We start from the raw sequence: 19,428 nt of genomic DNA, 5'->3' as shown, positions 1-19,428 counted from the left end.
TAACTATAGAAATTTAATAACTACAGCAACATAAGAACTCATCTAGAATTTTTCACCTTTTAGTTAAAGAAAATAGTGTATTTATACCACTCTAAGAACTCATGTTAACAATGTACTCACTACTTGGCTCATGATTTTTCAATTTATATTTCTTCAATCCCTACTACCTTTATTAGTCAATTTATTTGTCTAGAATAGCATTAAATTAATAATTTGCAACAAAAAAAAAAAACAAAATGTTTTATTCAAATAACGTGTTTCTCTGTCGACAATTTTTTAACGTAAAGTCATGAATAAAAGTATTTTGAAGATTCATCTTTAGTAAAATTTATATCAATAAGTTTATCAACACATTTTTTCTACTAATAAATCTTTCAAACTTGTATGAACGAACAATCATCGATATTTTTAATTTTAGTTATTTATCTATAAATCTTTTGCGATTCAATAAAAGTTTCAGCTAAATCTGATTCATATATTTGAGTTGACATTTATATCTTAAATTATTTATTAAATTAATACAATTAATATTTTATAATGCTTCTTTTACCATGGATAATAAAGTCATTTGATTTAATATTTGTTGAGACAATGTTAATTTATGTAAAATTTTATTCGTTTTAATTTTCAGAATAGTATCACGTAAGGTCTTTTTATTAAATAAATAAAAAATATTAGACTTTTTTATTAACTAAAAAAATTAATTTTTAGGATGTATTTAAGAAGGCCTAAAACAGTTGTTTTAATGACCTTATCCTTAGATTTAATAACATATTAAATAATTTTAGATTTTTTGTAAAATTTTATATAAATAATTTATATGACATATATTTTTAATCTAATAGTAAATTTTATAAAATTTATATAAGTTAAAATGTTATTTAAAGATGTGATCCAATAATATTTCTGAGTCAAACACTAGTACATACACACATTAATGAAGTTGTAGATATAGAATCTCTAATATTTGAGCGTCATCATTCTGATTGATTGGTTGTTGTGTGTATATCTCTAGTTAGGAAGTTCTAAGATATAAATAAAAGAACATTATAATACTAATTAAAAAATATCATAATATAAATAATGGATTGAATTTGTTGTAGTAAGGAATTTTATGTATTCATGCATGATTCATTTATTCAATATCAAACAAAGGAAATTTTAAAGCGTATTTAAATAAATGGTCTCAACATCAATTAAATTATCATCTCAATCATCATAAATATGAGATATACCATAAGTTTTTACTTCTATAAAATATCATAGATTATTGTTAGAATTTCAACTAATTTTTAAACATGTATCAATGATGAACCATATATTGTTTGACACACTAAAGCACTTGCTAACATTCAATTGCCACAGGGAACATAAATTAGAAACTTTATTTTATTGATTATACTCCATACAAAATGATTTACAAGAAAAAAAAAAGTTTTGAAAAAATATATATCTGATATAAAATTTAAAATGTATATTAAAATATTATTTTTAAGACTATCACAGAGTAAACATCTCTAATCCATTAAATCATCAAAACACTCGTTAAGATATATTTCAAATACCAAGATACACCACTAACAAGTATATTTGATCCTACAAATGGATTAATTTTCATATAGAATTATCGAGATATTTTAGTTAGGATATTTCTTTTCCATTTAAAATTTCAAATGTGGAAGAATACTTATGTAGCTCTTCAAATAAAAATAAAGATCTGTCAAAATAAATCAATAAAAATACAGACCAATAATTCATTTCATTCATTACAATAATAATAAATTTCTAGAAATAAATATTTTTTTTCTGTAGAAATAAATATTTTATACCAAGCTATTCTGTCATCTAATCTAACACCCCCGCTTGTGTATTGAACTCCCAATGTATTATTCTCAGAGTTTACCCTGCCAATTCTAAATTATTGTCCCTTTCACAATTCTATTGTTACATAAAACTGAATAAACCAAGGGGGATAAGAAAAAAAAACTCCCAAGGGAAAAGTTATCCTCCATGATTTTTGTTCAGCAAGAGTCAGTACCATTTCATTCTTCATTCAAGCATCCTCAAAAAAAACCAAATTGACTTCATCCTCCCGTCGAAACCAATTTCAAGAGCCTCTTGGTTTCAAAGACATAAAACCACGACACACACTCAGGTTACTTAGCATTGTTACAGCCTTGGAGTACAGCCGAACTCTAATCGGAAAAAACAAAAACACGGTTCTCTGCAGCTAACATCCTTTGTGCCGGAGTAGTTCCAACAACTCTTTCCAGCTATAATGTAGTCCCAAAATGAAAAAGGACATAAAAACAATTCGGTCAAAAATAATAAGGGAAGAAAATCACAAGTAAAATAATATTATCAGACTTGCTACATAAATTTTATTACCAAGCACTGCAAAAGCTACTATTGAATCCATCAAGTGGCATAATACTAAAGTGACATTAAAGAGAGTGAGGCATTACCCGAAACTTGTCGAGGCACGAAAAAAGGACGGTGCATGCCATGTTGTCAGACCCATCAAGCACATTTACAATCTGTAAATGGAAAAGAGGGATCTCGGTGAAAAGAACAAGACTTGAGATTTTAGATTGTGTTTTTCACTTCAGTGTCATTCATAAAGACAAAATGAGAATCAAATCTAATGCAAATTTATATCAGCAGACAAAATAAGCCATGAACTAAATATTCTTCATTCACAGGCTACAGAAACAGATTCAAAAGAATGATAAAGAGCTTCTTGACTATGCTATGTTAGCGCAGACCAATAAATTTGACTGGGATATAATTCCAAAACTTTCAGACATGAAATTCTTCCTCTAAACAATTTATGTGACGGCTTGTCTTCTTAGCTTCATCGTGGGTCCTTGAGCACAGGTTTTTAGTGTTTTTCATGCAAAAGAACAAGATTACTCTTTTGATATACATTTTTATTCTTTCCTCAAATTTTACTTTTAGCTTGAAGGATTCCTACTACACATCTATTTTATACTACTTCCTCGGTGAATTGTTGAGACTTGAGAGAGACAGAGAGAAATATACTACTTTATTTACAAGCATGCTTACCTCAGGGTAAATCTCCTTCCTCTCTGGGAGCGAATAAATGATCAAATTCTGAACACCTCGAATCTGTTGAGTAAGAGGAAAATAAGAGCATATAAAAATAATTTCAAAACTGCCAAAACATACCACTTTTAAATACTAAAGAAAATAACTACATGAAAGAAAGGGAGGAGAAAATCTATTTCTCCGTGCACAACCTTATATCTGTGGTAAAAATGAGACCTCTCTGTGTAAAGCATAATTTTTCTTTTCCCTTCATAGAACCAAAGACGTGCACGAGAAATATCACGTTGGCTTGTATACCTAAATTAAAAAAACCCACACATAAATCACAATGGAACATGAGAGCTACATTTTAAGAAGATAAAAAATGCATTTTGAAGTTATGATCAAATAAAAATCAAACTGATAAATTCATGCTATGATGGCACAAGAATGGAAATGGCTCCTTACTCTCCAAGCAGGCAAAAGGAGGCACTTTGTGACTTTAAAAAGTTTCGGATTCGAATAAATTCGAAGTAAGAACTGGTAAATAGCATAATCCCTCCCTGCATCAAAAGTTTCCATTAAAAGTATAATTATCTGTTTATAAATTCAAATCAAAACAAACATACACGCTGGGAAATAAACGAAAGTTTATTAAGAACTTCACCTGATCAGAATCTTTTATTCTTGGGAAAACCTGCAAGAATGATTCACATAATGCCTCAATATGATTTAATATGTCAGAAATATAACTAACAATTCATACGATATAATTCACATTATCAATAACGGATTTTCCGTCTAAAATGTTGCAAACTATGTCTAATTGCATCAGACTTGAGCCAAATTACACAACAAAAACTAATAATGACTGCAAATTGATAGAAAAAAAGAATGGACAACTAAAATTACTTGAACTCAACAATAGATTTTCAAAACCACAATTCTAGAATACATACCTTTTTAACAAAATAATCAAAACGGGCATCATCAGCATCTACAATTGAGTCTATATTAAACCGTTCATAAATCTACAGAATTCAATATTTAGAATAAGTATTAGCTGAATAGAATAAAGAGTAAGGAACAAGCCTACAGAGGTATATGTGAATAAATATTGATAAAACAGGAGAAAGAAAGAAAAAAAAGCCTGAACTCAATAATAAAGGAGCGTTAGTGTATTAAACTAATTAATCAGGACAAGAATGAATATTCAACCTCCATAGCATTACTTAACACGATTTGCAAAAAACACAATCATAATCCAGCTATATGCTAGGCTTAACTACAAGCAACAATCCAATAAATATCCCCTGGGCTTGTAAAGATTTTGGGAGCACCCTCGACAGAACCCGATAAACTGAATACAAATAAAACATGCATATCATAAACAATATGCAATAAAATTAAAATTTATGTGCAATTTAACAGAAAGAATCTTTACTCTATAAGTTTAGGATTATTTATCCTCCATGGGCATTGTCTACTGCGGAACACCATAATAGATGGTTTAGGGTGGTGCACAATACAAAGGGATACTATAGAAAATCTAAAATTATTTTAATCCCCTATTGTTTTGAAATCATAATATTTACCCCATTATCTTTTCTCCCAAAACTTATCCCAGCTGTATCAAAGAAAACAAAAACCTCTCCCAGCAACATGAACCCCTGCCACCACTGCCATTCAACCCAGCTACCTCCATTTGAATGTGGTTGTTACTACATGTCTGGTACACTCCCTGTGAAGCAACTTTAAACAACAGCACCCTCCTCCCACGTCCAGCTGTCCTCCTTACTCTAGATTCCCAATCCTAGTCATGAGAACCCGTGATTATTGGACCACCCACATTTGTTCACACCCCAGATTGGGACGCAAGAGAGACACACCAATTTGAGACATGGTCAAAATAGCCCTTACAAGACTTGGCCAATCCTCATCTCTTGAGCTAGCTTTTGGGGCTACATGAGGCGTAAAGCCCAAATTCAAATATGGTATCAGAGCTTATAATAGATTTGTTACGAGGCCACTCGTATTTGTCCACTGTCTAAATGCCAGTCCTAGGCAAAAGGGTGTTGAAACTATATCACCCCAATTTTCAATATTATACTTTAGTTGACTGAGTGATTTGATTAATATATACCTTGTAATCCTTGGCTAGTTATGTGTCTGCATAAGTGCTTACGTGTATTTTTAGCCTGGCATTGCTTCAGAAAAGGGTAGTTTGTACCTAAGTGCGTAAGGAAAGGCGTTTTTGGAGATTTTTTCCCACGTAAACCAATTCAAGAGGGCCATGAACTGATTCACAAGCCTTTGAATAGATTCATGAGGTGTGTGTATCAATTCATGAACAACAACAGAATAATATACTTGTGATTTTCAAGAAATCCACACCTCTTAAGCTAGCTTGTTGGGTTGAGTCAGACCAAAAACCACTAATGACTGTGTTTTTAATGTACTATTGAATAATAATAAATTGAAATACCATTTCAATATCACATAAGATCCAAGGAAATTGAGGAGCAATAACATTGCCAACTAGATAATCAAAATGCACCTAGACCTAATTCGCGACCTAGCATGCATCAAATAGAACTTCAGTGCATCACAACAGCATATAAGCACCAAATGCACACGACTTTCACAAATAGCAAGCAATTTTGAGAATGCATACCTGACGAATTTCAGGGAGCACCTTGTGTAGAACACCTTTATATTCACACATCAGCTTCACCTGTGAATAACAATTATTTTAATTGGTATTATTGCTTCAGAACCAAACACTTCATTGCAATGTTCTATGCATAACGAGCCATATCAATTATGCCCTTGAGTTGAGTAGTATATATAAGAATAACAAATACAAAAGAGCAGGAAAAAATTGAGATTTTGATGTAGTGAGAACTTCTAAGCCATGACATATTTCTAAGTCATCCTGGATTGCAACCTCGACACCATGAAAACGGATAGCAAGTGCAAATATGCTACATACCTTCCCCTCATAATTAGAACACTGATGATTGAATGATGCGTTTATCTCTACAAGACAGAAATGCGGGGGTTATAATATGTCAGGCATAATTCCATAATGCAAGTTAAAAAAGACTCAATAGCAACGACTAGTAATAAATCAATTTCCATATAACCTTGGTTAAGTAAACCACAGGTTATCCAATAATCCTCCCTCAAGTTGGAAATTTTGTAATCAAAAGTGAAAACCTAAAATAAAAATAAAATGTTTTCTCTAGCCAAATGTATAATTGGAGATAGACTATCATGATGATTGTAGTGTAAATTCAAATAGATGAAAACCATCTCAGCAAGGCAGGATGGATCACCATGTATAGCAAAAAAATATTCATTCTTCAAGCCTACAATACTAACATCTGCCCCATTTATTAAAAAGAATAAAGAGGAAGAACAATGTTAAGACACATGTCCAGGACAACAGACTATATATGGTTTCCTTAAAAAAAGGGCTACAAGAAGGAAGGTTCATCACCTGGATTGGAATAAAAACCCAGAATTATTGTTTGTCTGTAAAATTTTGCATGATCATCGAGATACCTAAACAACAAAATACAAAATTACGTATCTCAAATTTCTGGGGTAGATAAAACAGAATGTATATCTCATTTCAGACCCCATCACCTCTAACAATATGAGTACCATGCAGTCCATGCAACACATAAACAATGTGTTGAAGTTATGAGTATTTGATAAAAGCAGAAGAACAAGAAATAAGAAATGGGAATACTGTGTAAGATGATTGATAATAAACTTTGTTAGAATATTAGAAAATATCTTAAAATATATTTTATATTATATTAGAGTATCTTGATTTATTTTCTGTGATCAATTTATAATCATAGAGATATCTTAGAATATCTCATTATTATTATGATTTATTCCTGATTTAGGATTGAATCTATGTTTCTCTATAAATAGAGATTGGTATTGAGTCTTTTGTAATAAAATCAGTATGAAGCTATTATCGATAATATTCAAACCCTTATTATTTTCTCTCCTCATTTTTTCTAAAATCCCACAACTTCAACAAACTTGATACAAAGGACTAAACAGAGAGAAATATCAAGACATAAATCATGATAATAATATGAAAACTGATCATGGGAGATAAACTAAAATACTCTAATGAGTTCTATTACAAGCAGGGCAGTCCTTCGGTATTGTCCAACTAAATAGAAATAGAAATATAGAATATACAAATAGCATGCATGAAAAAAAGCCATGAATTCTTTCTTACTTACTCAGCTTTAACCTAAAAATAATTTTTTCAATTTAAACTCAATTGCGCTCTTTTGGCTTGTAGTGGTATATATAATGCATATTTGTAGCTTTCCTGTTTGTAGACGAGTGCCTGAGTGCAAGTCTTGTCTCTCCGGAAGAAATAATACTGAGATATCACACTAATAGTTTTTGTTTTACTACTGACATGGGTTGCAAAACAGTTCTAATAAAAGCAAAAAACTTTTTGAGGACAAGATGAACATCCAAGCACTCAGTATGCCAACACGAACATGCTATAGTGTTTAAGTTCACTTATCCTGCTGTCTCGCTATAGCATTTTGAGGGGTTGGCCACTATTTGGGATTGATAACAGCGATTCTAAAACTTTTCTTTTATTTTCAGTGTAAAAGCATATATTGCCCTCCTCCCATATTGTAACTGTTAGAATATTATAAAATATCTTATAATATCTTTGATATTATATTAGAGTATTTTAAGTTATTTACTAGGATCAGTTTATAATCTTAATTAACTCTTAAGATTAGATTAAATGTTAGAATATTATATTACTTATTACTGTTATGATTTTTTCTTGATTTTCCCATTTACTTAGAATTGAGTCTACGTATTAGTCTTGATTTCAATATTATATTGATTTTTTCTTGATTTCACTATAAATATCAGGATTTAGTCTTTTGTATTAAATCAATATCAGGCATATTTCACTATAATTATTATATTTCTTCTTTTTCTTCTCCTTCGTTTATCTAAAACCCATAACTTCAACAGTAGCTTTTCTATTTACCCCTCGCCCTTATTTTAACTTTCTGTTTTATTTATAGGATGAATTTTATTTTATTTTTTCAAAACAGAAAACAAAAACAAATAGCCTCTCTATTTAGGTAAGTGACAATAATTTTTCATTATGCCAGAATAAAAGAAATGAAAACAACAATGGAAAACAAGCATAGAAATTTTATATTGATCAAAGAGAGAGTGGGAACACAAGAAAAATCAGCTTCAATGAAGAAAAGCGAAATATAGATTATACCATGGCCTAATGCGCATAACATCTGTTCTGGGCTGTGTAGATGGTAAGCGGTTCAGGTGTTCAATAACAGTATGCACATGAGACCAATTCTGACAAGATTCAACATAGAAACAAAATTCATACAGTAGTTCAAATCATGGCTAAAATCAGTTTGTTGTAATAATTTAAACAAACAATACAAACCTGCATTGCTATTACATCAGCATGATCAATAATCAAAACCTGCTTATTGAAAAACATACACTTTAGTCAACTACATACCAAATGATTCATATACAGGGTATCTGCCTGTCCGGATAGAAATAGTATTAAGTATAACAGAACAATTAAAAGTAGGGCAATCACCTCTATGGAGGAAAGAAAATCTACATCTTTTTCCTTATTTCTCCCTGCCTCTTCAATTTTCTAACATTCAGACCAATCTGATGTTAGCTTATATAAACAGTACAATAAAAAAATAAAAATAAAGTTCAGCAAGATGGCATAAGCTTGAGAGGATTGGTAATAAACAAAAACCATTTAAATTCATACTGACGGACAAAATATACGACAAAGTTATTGTTGAGATACTTGAAACTCCGTAATGATATTTTGTAAATATTCTGTAGTAAATAGGATAGATTTGGATATGATTTGAGATTGATGTTATCCCTATTATCGAGGGATTTGATTGTACAAATTGATCTTTGTAGTCAACAGTATCCCCTAGGCTCTACGGGAAACCAATTGTGTTGCAGTTTGGAGTAACGCCACCAACAACGGTCAAGTCAGATAGCGCTACAGTGAAGTTCATGTAAACTTGTGAATTTTTCAGACATTTGTATCATTTCACCCAACAAAAAAAGCAGTTTTTTCCCTCAATTTATGATTGTTATTCCCTGTGTTTTGTGGACGTTTCAGTCATTTCACCCTAAAATTCTGAGCGACAACGAAAAAGGGGCTTTCCCATCTTGTCATTTCTTCTCCTCTAAAAAAGGTCTAAATGAATTTATAAAGAAAGACACACCTCACCTTACAAACTGGTTTTGTATGGATGAGTTATGCCCAATATAAAAAACTTAATATGGAACCAAGAGCCTGTCGTTTCAGGCTACCCACCATTTATATCCAGCAGCCCTTTCTACAACTTTCAACCAGCTTGCTCTACAACTTTCTGGCAATCACTTGTAAATTTGTTTTAAAGGCTTAGTTCATGGTCCTGTGCATGATTTAATGAAATCTTCTCCCAGGATTGCCACCCAAGTCAAGGAAATTGAGCAACAATAGACCTTTTTCATATTGTTTGCCTTCTATGGATTACCTACAAAGTAGTGAGCGATTCGTAATCAGACTTAGAGTTCTCCCACTGTACCCACTTTCAATTTTTCGTGGTCTATCTTGTGCGTGTGGCAAGAAAATCATCTTCTGATCTAGATGTGCCTCATGTACCTGATGACTCCTCTGCCTTAGTCTTAAAGCAGTAATCGAAGTTGACCCCTATAACACAATTCTTATCCTAAGTGTGACTATTGCCACAAGCTCGGCCAACGTATTGACTGGTGATTTGACCTACACATTTGTAGTTCTTTTTCCTAATTGTGCCCTTGTCAAGCTACATTCCTTTTGCTATGGTTCAGTTGGATTTATTGGGTCCAAGTCAATTATGTCCACTCTAGGGTCCAAATATTGTCACATTTTTTGTGATTATTCTTCATATAGCTGGTTATTTTAAATGGAAAATTGACTAAGCTGCTAGCTATCTTCAAGTCTTTCATTTAGAAAACATCAAATTGGTGTTCCAATTTACACTTCACATGGTGATAATGCTCAAGTATTTATCTAAATTCAAAACATTTTGGCTTCTCATGACATTCTTCATCAAACACCTTTGTGCTCATGACCCTCAAGAAAATGGGGTAGCTGAACCTAATAATAGATACCTTATTAAAACTACTCAGAACAATTTTTTCATAGAACTGTTTCTCACCATCTCACCTACATTACCATTTCCTCTACCTTATGTACCTGTTGAATTTCACCCGCCAGAGTTGTCTCATGTTCCAAAGAAGCTACCTCTTACACGTCCTTTCCAGATGTGTTAATGCTGATCACACCCACCTTTACCGCCTACGTTCTAGCGATGGGAATGACTCTCTTCTGGATCCAATTGTTGAGGCTCCTCCACCATTGACTCTCAAGCTTGATGTTTTCAATTACACTTCAAAAAGGTATGCACTCAATGTTGGGAACCCAAGAATTGGATTCCAAAAGAATTAGAAGAAGAACACTTGCATTAAGAAAAGATAAGGAATAATATGAAAAAACATCTCTCCTCCAAGTGTTTCCCCTTGACAATAGAGTCACTACTCTATTCAACTAACTTTACAATATTCAAAGATGTCGCAAACTAACTACATAGCCCACTATTTATACACAAGAGGCCTAACAACCTCATAACCAAATAACTATTATTAACTAATCCTAATAATCTAAGTCTATACATAAAGACCTCATTTCCCTTCCACAAAGCAAAATTGTTGTAGGTTGTTGGATTTTCACTATCAAAGTTTACCTGATGGTAAAGTTGATACACTCAAGGCCTACTTGGCATCGAAAGGCTACACATAGATCTTCATCCTATATCATGATGACAATTTCTCTATTTTGACCAAAAAAGCATATCTCCAGTTATTCTTCCCTATTGCTTCTATTCAGCATTGGCCTCTATAACAACTCGATATCAACAATATTTTTCTAAGGAAAACTTGGGTGAATCAAGCACAACTTGGTAAGAATTGTATCTAGGACTCATACTTCAGAGAGTGAAGTAGAGAGAAACAGAAAAGGTATAAACTGAGATTAACCTGTGCAACGTTTTTATGAACAGAATAGGCTGAGAATACCTATTTATAGCACAAAGAGATAGTTGAGAGTTTGTGACAGCTGTCACTAACCTTGGTACACAATAAGGTAGACTATGCACATATACACAAGATAAAAAAGAAGCTAGACCTATACACTAACAAACTCTAATCAATTGTCAAATATGAATTAAAAAACTAAATAAATTTAAAAAGGAAAAGAAAAACAATTGGCTTACATTAACCAAACAAAGTGATGAAGCAATAATAATGTCTGAGGTATGGAAATCACTGAATAACTTGATTGTCTTCCTGCACAAGACAGAGCATAAAACTTAGATTAAAAATAAGATAATCAATGTGCACTACATTATGTTGCAACAAATACAGAGTTTGAAAAAATAAACTTCCCATTCGTTGAGATGGCACTTTTGAGAGGGAAAAAATATAAGATGGGAATTTTCTGACCGGCTTGTGTCAGTAAAACACAATCGACAGAACAATTTTTGTTCTCATTTTCTAATTTCACTTTAAATTAAAAAAGTCACCTTGCTTTCATATTGTTTTATGCTTTCAAATATTTTGTAGGAAATAACAAAACAATGTTGTTTCACTATTTCCTAAGCAAATCTTTTAAAGTACGAAACAAAGTGAAATCTACGGGGCGTTTTTTGTAACTAAACGTGTGTATATAAAATTAGAACAAAAAACTTATTAATAAAAAATAGGCCTTTAGAGTTTGCATGTGACAGTGCCTCAAGATATCATGTCATAATAATGTATTGTAGTTTCACAATACTGTGTGATTTTGAAGCAGCTTCTGGAATGGCATGATCCAAGATATCATGTCTTCATATATTACAAACATCACTACCGATGGAAGTTACAAAATTTAAAAGGTTTAAATATGTTTTAGTCTCTGCAAATATTCCATTTTTTGCTTTAAGTCCCTGCGATTTTCTTTTAGTCCTCCTCGCAAATATATCATTTTTTGCTTTTGGTCCTTGTTTTATTTTAGTCCAGCAATATTTGATTATGTTGGAATTGATCTTTATAATAAGTAGAACATTTAATTTCCCTCCAATATGAGCTACATATGGACTAAAATGAATATTTCACACATATTTTAGGGATCAATTCATATGTGAACAAATGTTGCAGGGACTATAACTAAACAACAAAGACCAAAAGCAAAAAGTGGTATATTTTCAAGGACTAAAAACCAAAACAAAATTAGAGGGACTAAAACAAAAAATGATGTATTTGAAAGGACCAAAACTTGCAAAAGAGGTTATTAAAGTAGATCATCAACTGATATAATTTAGACTTCGGAAAATGAACTATGCTTACACCAACAATCGCCATCATCCATTCAAAAATTGAAAAAAATAACCACAAATAAAAGGGATGATGACTATAACAACAAAAGGGATGGGAGACTTCTACAAGCTTTCAAAATATGTCTTGGAAACCGGAAAACAATAAAAATTGTTAACCACTATATGAGTGTAATTACCTAGTAAATTTGATGCCGATCATAAAGTCGTCTTCATTATTGCCTCCAAAAAGTAATTGAAAGTCATTTGGTTTGGATGACTTCTGAGGGTCTGCATTTTCAAACTCCTGACCATTTTCCTTGTTGTCTTGATGTTCCTCACCTCCAAATTTAGTGGAAAAACGATCCATATGCTCAACATTGACCTTAGAAAACAAACATAAATGTCACAAGGACTACTAAAATATTGTATCTAGATCTTGGAAATGGAATACAATAAGATGGATAATGTTAACAAGTATTAACGAGCTTTATTTTGAATCCATTGATACAGAAAAGGTACACCCAATATGTACAGAGAGGAGACAGAAAATTCATAAGTAAATAAAACAAGAAAATGTTAGAAAGCATCTCCTATTTAGAGAGAATATAATCCATTTAGTGGCGTATACTTTTTATAGCAGGCATATTATTAGTTTCTGTAGTTTCCTTATTTATATAGCTTCTAATATTAAATAGTAAATCTTGTGTGTGTGTACTTGATAGTGCTGAGAGAACGCAACATTGGCACGTTGTGGAATTGGGATTAAAACTTTTGGCAAGAAAATCTGTATAAATCTTGTATATTGTAATCTTTTCCTATTTTTCTACATGGATATCAGTTTCTATCACTTGACTGCGTCAAAAATAAATTTGAAACACAAAAGACTAAGTTACCTTGTAAGCTGAAGGTGTAAGATGTATAAGCCTCTTTACAACACGATACACAATACTTGCCAACGGCAACAAAATTAAAACCTGGATCACACAACAGAAAATTATATCTATTAGTATTAATTACGGTTCACATTTCTTACATAAAACTTTTACTTAAGAGTTCATTTGAAGGGAATATCAATTGAAAAGTTCAATTATAAAAAATATTTATAAAAAAAACCATCAAAAGGAAACAGTCAAGACAAAAGACTCCAATACCTTAGGACGAGTAAAACCTTGATCTCGGAATCTATCGGTATCAGCACCCTCTTCAAGCCTAGTCAGTTTGGCATCGTTCTTTTTCACACAGTCTCTAGTTCTGAATATATGATTGAGCTGTACAAAATAGTTATTAAGTCAGTTATGTAAACAGTCCCCATATTTCATATAGAATGAAATCAAAAATTGCTTACTGAATGCATTATGTAAGAATCCATATTGCTTGTGTCTTCAAGGCCTTTGAGATAAAATGGTCTCTTGTTACAGTGAAGTATATCCCGGTAACTGTTGCCTGGAACCAAGTCAACATGAAGTGAATGCCCACAAAATGATTACAAAAAATCAAAGATAAAAATATGTGATGTACACAGGTGCCCATAATGCCTGATTCACCTATAACAGCAGACCACTAAAAAATAATGCATAAAAAGGAACACCAACTCAACTTAGTGAGTCTTGCTGAAACAATAAAAAAACAATATACAAATAATATTTCAACGATTTAATTATTTATAATCAGAAGAGACACTTATAGATAGTTAAATAAAAATAAACATTAAAACCTGTAAAGTAGCATTTAAAAGCAGGCTTTTTGTGAAAAGTGTTTGCATCAAGTTTCTTTGATTAATTTGGTTGGAGGTAAGAGTTATACTTCGGCTCATTGATCTCGAAAAACGTCATACATAATACCTAACTTAGGGAAACATTCTTAATGGGAACTTGAGATGGCTGGAAGACCTTTTAAAATCAGCTCCTAAAGGTGCTAGCTAAAGAATGAGCACTTATGAAGCACCGCCACTTTTGGGTTTTGCCATGTCCAACGTGCATCAGACTCCGACACTCATATCTCATGTGGTAGATATCTCATATAAGTGTCCCCTAAAACACTTTTTTTCTTCGCTTCACCACACCTTTGTCACTCCTCGGACACAATCATAGTGAGAACAAACACAACTATATTTATAAAAAAATCAGAAACATCAAAAAAGCTTTTAAAAGTAATTTGATAGTATCTCCAGTAGTGAAACTGTAACATCTACAAGGTTTTACCCTTTTCGTTTTTTATCATGCAGGATAAAATAAAACCGCAACAAATGGAAAAATTATTTGCTTCTTTGTTTGGCTTTATGCTATTCCCTTTTACCAACAACACATTCCTCTTACTAGACCGGATTTTTTTTTAGCAAAGAGAAGAAATTTGAATGTTTACCAAAAATTAGAAGAAACTTCATCTCAAAAGCACCCTCAGTGAAGCAATCATTTAAAGATAAAAATATAAGAAAACTAATGTGAAACAGTTAACCATTCAGTGGTTAGGATTACATGCAAATGACTAAAAGTTAACAACATAGTTGATACATTATAAATCAACTTACAAAGCGAAAAAAACATCTGCTGTTTAGGTGAATTAATATCCTTGCCTCCAGATGTTTTGGAGACATCCATCCAATGCTCATATAACTTTTCCTTCAGACCAGCACAGGAGTTGATATTCAAATCCTAAAAAAGAAAGCAGCAAAGAATGTAATATGTACTTAACGCATGAAAAATTGAAGGAAGAACATCTTTGATAATCTGATGTAAGTTTATGACTTTTCTTGGTGTGTAAAAATTGCATGAAATAAAATTTCAACAAAGCCAAGATGACAGGGAAAAAATTAAACAAAGCCATAATGTTAATGACAGGGCAAAAATTAAAAACAATAACCAGCAACCAAATCCTTTTTCCCACTAGGTGGAAAAGGAAAAATTTAACATTAAAGGACAGACTTATGCCATACAATGCCTATTACATATTAAACAAACTGATAGGACACCACGGTCCATTGGGTTTGAGGACCCAATTCTTAGGCCCAATTCACACACATACAGCTTCTAGAAGCTGTTAGAAAGGGAGGGAATATTCAGTCAGTTAGAATCCTCCCTGATTTGTAGGGAATTTCTGTTATAAGAGGGATGGAAGGGTAGCTAGAAAATCATTGAGAAAGATATTGTTAGGAGAGTCTCTCTCTGGATTAGGAGCAGATTATGCTCTGGTAGGAGTTCTTGGAACTCTCGTTTTCTTTTTCTTGCTGATTTCACCATTGTAGAGCTTGATGTTCATCACTTTCATTCAATAAAATTCCATTCTCATTCTGTAAATTCTGGGTTCTATCACAAATCGTGTATTTTGACTACAGGGACAACTAATCAACATGTCATAAACTCAATTTATTATTATCAACTTAAAAGTTATCCCACGAAAAAATTATCAGAATATAATCAGATAGTCAACAATTAGTTCTATTTACTTCAAAAAACTTTGGGTAAAGGACAACATAGACAAATGATAACCCTCTAGCAATTTCCCATCTAACGCATTACATTATCTTTTCTAAGGCATCATTGTAAAGAGAAAAAAAGAAGCTGCACTGCTGTGTGTCCGGGATAACCATTCCCCATTTCTTAATGATTAGTAAAATTGATCGGCATGTGGTTACAATTTACAAAATTACTAAATTTTTCACTTTCAAAATGAGGCCACAGAGACATGAAATATTGGGTATACCAATAGCAATATATACCTCCAAGATATTTTCGCCAGTTCCTATCCATTTGCATTTTGGGACACCTATAACTGGTACACCCCAGCTGAACTTCAAATTCTTTAGGTTGTCGATTTCTTCTTTTGATAAATTATGTTGCAAATGTAAATCAAAAGAGCTGAATGAAAAAAACATTGTCAGATTAAGCAAACTAAAAGGATATAGATTTGTGATGAGCTCTGTATAATGATCAAGTAATACAAAAATATTACTCAGATTCATTACAGAACATATAAGAGAGGACACAATCATAAATATTATAAAAAAAATAGCATGGAAATCAGTTGTGAAAAATGAATAAAAAAAAATGCACAAAATAAGCAGGGTTTATTAGCCACTTAACTCTGTTTCACATTTCCAAGGATAACTTCCCCTACCCCCTCCTCTAACTTTAATTTGTTCTTCTCTCAAATCAAAACTTTTCTAACCCAAAGAGAAAACAGAAATAATGTTAACAAACCTCAAATGCACTGAATCCTCCGATGTTGCTCTGCCATTTGTCCTAATATCCTCTTCATCTGAATGAGAAAACTCAGCATCCTCTTCAGTCTCGGAACCTTCTATTAATCCAGAATCACTGTCATCGAGATCTTGCTGCAAGCTTTCAACAACATTGCTTCTAGGAGAATCATCGTCAAACCCTAAGAACAATAAAATCAACAAAATCATCAAAAAGACATTCCACATTATATAATTAGTTTATGCTATTGAAAATAAGGGAAGACTTTAGCAGACAAATCATTAACCACAGCATATCAAAAGGATTTTACTTGGACTTCTGCTTCTATGATGGCGAACAACATCCACCAAACCCTTTCCCCACTAGGTGAGATCAGCTAGACAAATCACATATGCCTTAATGCTTAGATGATAACTTATGCCTAATAATAGAGCACTTAAATCCAAGGATTTCTCAATGAATTGACCTACAGTTTTCCTTAACCTTTGTCTCTAACTAATTATCTATCCTCCATCTAGTATTCTCTCTTTACAGGTGCTTCTACGAGTCTTCTCCACATACGTCAAACTGCCCAAGACCTGACTCTTCCATAATTTTTAAAATGGGTGCTACTCAAACTTTGTCTATACCGCACTGCTTTTATTCATAATCATGCGACTTCTATTATTTATGTAACATCTAATCATGAACCTGATCACAAACCCCATAATAAAGCCATACAAAACACAAATGAAACGTGTGAACCTAAGAAGTAAAACTTTGCTACACAAATCAAAGTTCCCTCCTTCCATGTAAACATGTAATTTATAAACATGTTTAATCAAAACCTTCTAGGTCATCATGGTCATCCTCTAGCAAGCTTTTAGATTTAATAAAGTCAACCTTTGTCTCTTTCTCCTCCCTTCTTCCTTCTTTCTTTTTTTTGTTATCTTTACCTTCTTTCCTTTTCCTGAAAGGGGGGCAGAGCAATGCAAATTTCAAAACAATGTTATTATATGAGCATGATAAAACGTTAAGTGTCTGTTTGTATTTGCTTTGAGAAATTGTTGATTGCGCATTAAGTCTCAAGCTACAATTTGTAGTTTCAAAAACATCACGGCAAAACGCAAGAAATGGAAGGCAGATGCAATTCCAAAATTAGCAAAAGTCATTTAAACAAGGTATTAAATTAAGTCAATTTAATCCCTTAACTATAACTTTCTCCCCAATTTAGTACCTAAAGTCTACAAATATAATAAGTAGTATCTGTAGTATATGAAGTCCGTCAACTTAGTCCATCAAGTATATGAAAATCTATCATTTTAGTCCTTAACATCTTAATGGCAGGTAGTAAATTAGTGACTTTTATATACATTAAGGACTGCCTATTAATATAGTTGAAGGACAAATTGGAGAGAATGATACTTTAAGAACTAAATTGATGGTTTATTTGTAGTAAATAATCATAGACAAGTGTAGCTCAAAGTTCACAAATACACATAAAATAGAATTAACGTCAAGCATTTTTTATTCTAAAGAATCTGGAGGCGAAACTCACACACACTAAATGTTGAGAAAGAGAGGTATCCCAAATTTGAACCCGCACCCCAGCAAATTAAATGTCCTATCATATATGAGTTGTATTTACGGGACAATTGACGTCAAGCTTTATTATTATTATTATTAATATTATTATTATATAATATAATATAATATAAAAAGCCAGAGAGGGTTCAGCACGAAATAGGAGCATTTGAATTTTATTCACATTCTTGTGTACTTTTTCATAATTAAGAAAAACGTTTACACTGATAAATTGTAAAACGCAATGAGAGTATGATAAAATCAACCACTATTAATCAATTAATAAAAATTTAATAATATTATCAGTATTAGTATTACCTTTTCAGGTTAAAAGAAGAAGTAGGAGGAGCATGTCGAGCCTTCTTCATAATGTTAGGGTTCCGTTTGGATGATTTTCTCTTCATACACAAAAAACAACGAAGTTAGAAAATACATAACGAGCATACCCTGTCTCCACATTGGGTCAAGAACTGGGTCAGAAAGATCAAAAATGGCTAATTCATATAGAACCGGCCCAACCAGCAACCAAAGCTGAAGTTAAATTAAAATGTGGATTCAGTTTCAACAAGTCACTAAACTCACCACTGTTGGTGTTTTCCGGTAGCAAGCTCACGACGTAGGATTCCAGCACCGCCTTGCCAGTACTGTTGGAACAAGAAATTAGAGAGTTGAGAAAGTAGTAGTCGCCGGTGCCGCCCGCCGTGAGATTGTGTTGCGAGTGAAAGAGAACGAGACAAAGTAGGGTTAGAATTGTGTGTGAGTGAGCAGCAGCAGCGAGCAGTCAAGAGGGAGAGAGGGGAAGAGGAGAAAGAAACAAATTTTAGGATTTTAGGTATTATTGTAATTTTTTAATTTTAATAAAGACATTTTAGTTATTTTATTTATAAATTAAATTAAATCAAAAATATATTTTTAGCCTTTCAAATTTTAAAAATCTATTTTTTATAGTTTCAAAATTATAATTTTAATCTTTAATTTTAGATTTTTTTACTTTCTTTTGATTTTGATTTGATTAACTCTGAATTTTATTTAAAATTGTCAACTTATTTTTTAATTAATTAATATTAATTAAAATAAAATAAAAATTTAAATATGTTTTTAGTCTATGTAAATATATTATTTTTATATTTTAGTTCATGTATATCTTCTTTTGGATTTAG

At 32.0% G+C, this 19,428-nt stretch overlaps 1 protein-coding gene across 2 annotated transcripts; it reads right to left on the bottom strand.

Annotated features, from left to right (window-relative positions):
* Positions 1-1,718: 1,718 nt before the first annotated feature.
* LOC101511184 (protein NUCLEOLAR FACTOR 1) lies at positions 1,719-19,096 on the bottom strand. 2 transcript variants are annotated; one of them, XM_004490414.4, is made up of 24 exons: positions 18,851-19,094; positions 18,587-18,666; positions 17,533-17,654; positions 16,706-16,886; positions 16,225-16,363; positions 15,037-15,160; positions 13,855-13,952; positions 13,661-13,777; positions 13,403-13,483; positions 12,707-12,891; positions 11,430-11,502; positions 8,696-8,755; positions 8,534-8,572; positions 8,351-8,439; positions 6,551-6,615; positions 6,041-6,087; positions 5,723-5,782; positions 4,008-4,079; positions 3,716-3,745; positions 3,517-3,611; positions 3,261-3,366; positions 3,067-3,129; positions 2,466-2,537; positions 1,719-2,273 (listed from the first exon to the last, which is right to left on the bottom strand). In XM_004490414.4, exons 2-24 carry the CDS (start codon positions 18,634-18,636, stop codon positions 2,196-2,198), a joined length of 2,046 nt encoding a protein of 681 aa, XP_004490471.1. In that variant the 5' UTR covers positions 18,637-18,666; positions 18,851-19,094; the 3' UTR covers positions 1,719-2,195. The 2 variants fall into 2 exon arrangements, 1 of the variants encoding a protein (XP_004490471.1); XR_012162025.1 differs by lacking the exons at positions 1,719-2,273; positions 2,466-2,537; positions 3,517-3,611 and having other exon boundaries at positions 18,851-19,096.
* Between the last annotated feature and the right edge of the window lie 332 nt (positions 19,097-19,428).

Source organism: Cicer arietinum, chromosome 2 (genome assembly GCF_000331145.2).
Source record: "Cicer arietinum cultivar CDC Frontier isolate Library 1 chromosome 2, Cicar.CDCFrontier_v2.0, whole genome shotgun sequence".
NCBI lineage: Eukaryota > Viridiplantae > Streptophyta > Magnoliopsida > Fabales > Fabaceae > Cicer > Cicer arietinum.
This window is presented reverse-complemented; position numbering and strand designations above follow the sequence as displayed.